Source organism: Syzygium oleosum, unplaced genomic scaffold (genome assembly GCF_021117445.2).
Source record: "Syzygium oleosum isolate NSW1041296 unplaced genomic scaffold, Sole_v2.1 Sole_v2.23, whole genome shotgun sequence".
Taxonomy (NCBI): domain Eukaryota; kingdom Viridiplantae; phylum Streptophyta; class Magnoliopsida; order Myrtales; family Myrtaceae; genus Syzygium; species Syzygium oleosum.
Window position 1 is genome coordinate 6,534,750 of NW_026607507.1, and position 6,000 is coordinate 6,540,749.

Here is a 6,000-nt window from a genome sequence, read left to right on the forward strand (position 1 = left end):
ATAAGTTTTAGGACTTTTAGTGCACATGTTTCTAAAAAAAAAAAAGTTGAATCGTCTAAAAAAGGCAAGAAAAAGTGGACGCTATAAAGGGAAAGTTAGGGCGCACAGCCAAGAAAAGAGAAAAGGAGAAAAAGAAAGAAAGGGAAAGAAGAAGAAAGAGAAAAGAAAGACATGTGGCATATCAAGAATATTGGTACATAGGGCCCATTTGGTTCAACTTTGCAAATGAGTCTTGGGGGAATGCAAATACCTTTAGATCAAAGCCCCTTAGAGAAATGCAAATGGCGTTTGGTAAAAATTCTTTGTGAAGCTACTTTGGCCTAAGTAATATTTGGCTATTTTTTATTGCAAAAGGGTTTTGGGACCCTTTTTTTATTAAAAAAAAAAGTTACCCTTCGCCGGAGTCGGCGAAGGGCTACGGCCTCCAGCGAGCCAGATCTAGTGCCGGCGGCCGTCGCCCTAGGTCGGGTGACCCTTGGTGAGGGTTGCGCAACCCAGGTGGCCGTCGTCGGGGGTCGCGCGACCTCAAGCACCTGTCGCTCAGGGTCGGTTGACTCAAGTCACCGTCACCCAGGGTTGCGACCCAGGCTGACGTCGACTGGAGTCGCGCGACCCAGGCGGTCATCGCTTGAGGTCGCGCGAGCCAAGCGACGGTGGCCTAGGTCGAGCGGCGACTGCCTGAGGCTGCTTGACCCAGGCCGACGGTACCTGGGCGGTCGCGCGACCCCCAGGCGGCCGTCGCCTGGGTCGGGCGACCTCGTCGGCCCTTCATTGTCCAGATCTGGTGTCGTCGACTACCCTCGCTGGCCGCTCTTTCGCAAAGAAGATGAACAGTAACAACAATGGGCAAAATCGGAATATTAAAAAATAAGTGGAGGCAGTTTGGGAAGAAAAAAATTAAGTTGAGCATTTGGCAAATACTTAAAGTCCAAAGTTGGTCCGGACCAACTTTGAGCTTTGAGCATTCCTAATGCTAGCTTTCAACCGAAAGCCCATTGGGAATGCTTGCGAAACGCCCTAGCATTTCTCCAAGGGGCTTTTGAGGCCGAAAGCCCCTTGGGAATGCTGAACCAAACGGGCTAATCACGGCTCATGTTGTTACCGTAGGACAATGTATTACTGACTTGCCACAGTAATTACTGGGGCTAACTGATCATACTTTTTTCTTGCTGCATATAGAGCTTCGATGTTGAATTTTCTAACTTGTCGTACGAAGAATGATATATTCGCTTGCCAAGAAATCTGGATAACTAAACATATTAATTTGTTGGGTCTTTGGAAAAGGATGAACAAGGTTGGTTTTCTAAGTTACTTCCAAAAACATATGGGGTGAGTTTTGGCATGGTTAATTTAGGGTTAAATTGAAAATGTCGTGTTTAACATTTCTTGATTTTCAATTTGTCCTAACAATTTGTCCATCCAACATTTTCGTCCTCTAAAACTCTAAAAGAAACTTGTGGCTACTGGGTAGGAACTCTCCTTCGATCTTTTCTGTCTTTTTTCTTCTTCATGGTCGCACGGCAGATTCCTGGGAAATACAAAAGTCCTCATCTTCATGCCAGCCGAAGCAATCAGCACGATTTTGCGCATCCGTAATCAGCTCTTAGCGGGGACCGAGAAAAGTGCTACACCAGACCAGAATTGACGTTCTTGACTCTCTGAAAAGTCTTCGATGACCTTGACTTAAAGATCTGTGCTTTTTTTCCTGTTACCCCAGAAAAAGGGCACAAATACTGATAGTTTCCGTAACGATAAGGATTGAGGGAGTTGGACTCTGCGTTGAGTTAGATTGGTCTCACGAATGGACTCTAGGGGAATCAACCTGATCTTAGGACTGAGGTGCATTGATTCATATTCATTCAGTACGTCCAAGTATGGCTTCAGTACGTTGGTACCATGCCCTTGCAGTTTGCAAAATTGCGGGGTAGAAAGGACGGCCCTATTCGCAGTAAGAGTGTCTTATTGTATCAGTAATGCCTAAATCTTCTTTCACCAGGACATAGAGTGCATAATAGTCCTTGATAATACTCCCAATGCTTTGGGATGGAATGTTATAGGACGGCAATAAGTTCAAGTCATTCTTTTTCCGAGCTGTAGCTCCAAATTCCACGGTCATGTCTAACTCTTCTGGCTTCCAATGAAAGTGGCAGAGCAATTGAGCAAGCGGAAGTTCAATATTGGCAAGACCAAATAATATGCTGGGACACATCCGTCTACCTGCTCCAGATGGAATGTATTCGAAGTTAGTCTCTTTGTAGGTAACTGAAGAGTTTTCATATCTCTCTGATAGAAAGCATTCAACATCATTCCATCGATCAGGATCTCTTCTGAGTGCCCACGCATTGATGATGGGCATTGATGCAGGAGCAAGCAGCATCCGGGTGAAAGCAGAGTGGCTAGTTGTTAGTCGCCTCCACTATCGTTTCTGCCGTTGCCCACCCCAGGGTCGTTAATGTATTAGCACTTCCACCTGAGAATATTTCTCGGATAGGAAACGTGGCAGGATTTTTGAGTTTGATCAATTGCTAAAAAAGAACAATGACACAAGATGGGCCAGTGAACCTTTGGAAACAAATTTTTTAAATGGTCATCCTACGGACCACGAGGCCTAAGGGAATTCATAGTTTATGTGTTTTTTTTCGAGCCTAGTTGACCATGCGATGCATGAGCACATTTCTTTTTAAGAACTACAGGTTACCCTGTATTACTACATTAATTATCTCGAGCTTAATCATGATAAAAGATCGCTTTTCTCGATCTCGGAGTATGATTAATCGCTCCGTTCCAAGCTAGCTATGATGGCAACTCCGACAAAGTCTCGGCCCTTTTCTTAGCCGGCATGCTTCTTTGGTTCGTACTAATCCTAACGAATCATATCTAAAACTCTCCCTTTTTCACGGCAAATTCTCTCGTAATTCTTGGTAAGTTATTGTACTACGAAGTTTTCTTAGTCAAAGCGGTTTATGATAACCTGGTGTACAAATTAAGCAGATCATGGAGATATTAATGTATGAAGATCAATGAATTCGATTTGAAGCATTTCTGATCATGGGCTTTCCGGCCAGCCTAGGCCTGAAGCACAAATTGAGCGGGTCTAGGCATGTAATTTCTCTTTGGCCCAGCGCATTCACCTAGGCCCACCAAGCCCATGAAGGTCCCATCGTTTTCTAAAAAAAGTTAATAGTTTTTAAATCACAGGCAAGGTTTTAGGTCCGATATTGGCTCGCCATTTTTAAACTCTAGTTCAACCAAAATCTCAGTTCGGACTAGTTCGGATATTTCAACATTGTCATTAGTTGGGGACTCTCTCCGCAATGGAGGAGCACGACAGAGATCTCTCTCAACGGAAGCACATGCAATGGTGCAAACGCTTCCACAACGAGCTGATTCGATTCGTATATAGAAGGATTAGGAAACAGAGAACCACAAATAGGAGCTTAGATTCAATTAAATCCTCAGATCTAGCTATAGGCTAATGCCAACTATGGCCTTGATTACTATCGACAACCTTTAAATGGTAAGTCAAAGCAAAATCATAAACTGCCCGGATTGTAAATCTTCTTAGCAGATGTCCTATGACATGCTAATCATCTGCAATTATAAATGGATTATGAATGTGTGTATGTAAATTTTTGTGTTGCAAGCTCTTTAACCAATACATATTGTAAATAGGAATATGTTTATTTATCTTCTATATTAAAAGATCACAAATTTAGCATTTTTTAAAGCCAAATTATATAATTAAATAATTGCTTATTATTAAACCTATATAATTAAATAGAAATGACCTCTTTATATATTACATGAATCACTTTAACAAATTTTTTTTTTTTTGTGAAATCAATGTTAGATAAGCAAGAAAAATTAAGTTTTTCCATCTGATTGGTGTAAAATATAGTGGTTTCTAAGTAATTAATGTGAAAGGGAGTGGAAGGCAATGGAGCTTTGTGAAGATGTGCCTCAAAAACAAAGTTCCATTCTACTCAACTTTCTTATTATTCATAGATGTTTCTGATTTATGTCTCACGCATGTATGATTGCAGAATGCTTTATTCAAAATGTATTCGGACTATTTAATATGTATAGCAGACAAACTTAGAGAAGTTACAGGTACTCAAACACAGAAGACAATAGATTTTGGTCGAGTATTCCCGGTTTTGGACCGTCTCTTTTACCTTCTTCGCCTTTGTTTTCTTCTTCCAAAGTTCTTCATAAGTCTCTGAGCCCTTCTTCTTGTGATCAAGCTGTTCCCGACGACCACTCCAATCACTAACCCACTTGCATACCCATGCACACGATTTTCCAGTCTAAATCCATCGCACTCTCCGAATTTTGATCTTCTTCGGACATGGGAGATGATGGCGGTGACGCTTTGGGATCTCCGCATTTTCTAGACAGAGGAGTGCCACATAGCCCCGAGTTTACCTTGTAAGAGTTGTTTTCGAATGTAGCGAACTGCCGTGACTATGGTATGGGCCCGGTCAGGCGGTTATAAGATACGTCGAAGACCGCAAACAAAGTGAGTTGCGTCAACTCCTGAGGGATCGGAGAGTTGGTTTTGAGAAAGGTCCAATGCTTCCAAATTCGTTAGTTTGCCAAGAATGGAGGCAGAGGACCGAAGAGCATGTTGTTGGAAAGGTTGAGCAATTCTAGTTGTTTTAGGCTTCCGATGGTCCCAGGGATCGCTCTGCTAAAGTTGTTGCTTGAGAGATCAATCAATGTGAGGTACTCTTGGATCTTTGAGTAATTCATTTGGATGCTTTTGGCAATGACGCTCATAGAGTAGTCAAAGATTGCGTCTGGAATGATAGCCCCGATCGGTAGCCCAATGTAGCTTGACAGATATGTCTCAGAAACTTTCATGGCAGTCCAATGCTCGAAGTATCCGGATGGCAAGCTATACCGGAAAAAATATTTTGGGATAGGTCGATGATTTGCAGCGAAGAGAACTCAATCCTATAAGTTAGTTCCCTAATAAGTCCGTGAAATCTATTATACCACAAAATAAGTACCTTCAATATGAGAAGTGAGCCCAACCATGACAGGATAACATCCGTAATTTGATTGTTTCCGAAATTCAGGAATTCCAAATTGTCACAGTTGCGGAGCAATCTCGGCAATGGCCCGAGCAATTTATTGTAACTCAGATCAAGCATAATAAGTGCACAATAGTTCCCATTCAAATTAGGAATTTTTTCGATAAAGTTGTTCCTATGTAAACTCATTACTTCCAAATTACCACTCAAATTACTCAAACATTATGGAAGAAAACCGGTCAGATTATTATCAGACAAATCAATCATCTGGATAGAGCTTAGATTGCATATTAGTGGCGATATTCCTCCAGAGAGCTGGTTATTTGAGATGAAGTAGGACAAGATTTCAGGAGGAGGAATAGGAACCGACCCTTGCAACTCGTTGAACCTGAGATCTGCTACAACAAGTTCTTTCCGCTTGAAAATAACAAGATCTTGAGCAAAACTTGTTAGGAAGTTGCCAAAAAGGTTCAAATATTGTAGGTTTTCTGTGCTCACATTTAGAAACCATTCGGGAACTTGACCAGAAATGTTATTGTAGGATAGATCTAGCGCTAACAAGTCTTCTTGATCTTGTAGAAACTCGGGGAAACCATTTAAGTTGCAAGAACCTAAACCTCGAGTAACGTACGGGTGAGTTATGTTGGCTTCGACAATCAATAATAGTTTGTTAGCACAAGTTCTATAAGGTTTTCAGCCTCTGAAAACGTATCTAACTTTACTGTGCCACTCAAATTATTTGAAGTCAATCAAGAAGGCAGAGATCCTGTAATTGGAAAATTGGGCTTGGAATTGCACCGTGGAATTGCTTGAATGACAGTACAACGGCAATCAACTGAGTGAGTCTCCCCAAAAAGGATGGGATTTCACCACTCAACTGATTCGACCGAAGTGTTAAGGACCAAAGCTCCAAGAGGTTTGTGAAAGAGAGTGAAATCTCGCCCACTAATTGATTGGATTCAAG

General features: G+C 41.8%; 1 protein-coding gene across 1 annotated transcript; it reads right to left on the reverse strand.

Annotated features, from left to right (window-relative positions):
- Positions 1 to 1,939: 1,939 nt before the first annotated feature.
- On the reverse strand, positions 1,940 to 2,377 carry LOC130140997 (desmethyl-deoxy-podophyllotoxin synthase-like). The gene has a single exon (XM_056321567.1). The coding sequence runs from the start codon at positions 2,375 to 2,377 to the stop codon at positions 1,940 to 1,942; it is 438 nt and encodes a 145-aa protein (XP_056177542.1).
- Positions 2,378 to 6,000: the final 3,623 nt, after the last annotated feature.

Excerpts from the sequence above, each read along its gene's own strand:
- LOC130140997 (XM_056321567.1), bottom strand. The coding sequence starts at position 2,377 with ATGCTGCTTGCTCCTGCATCAATGCCCATCATCAATGCGTGGGCACTC.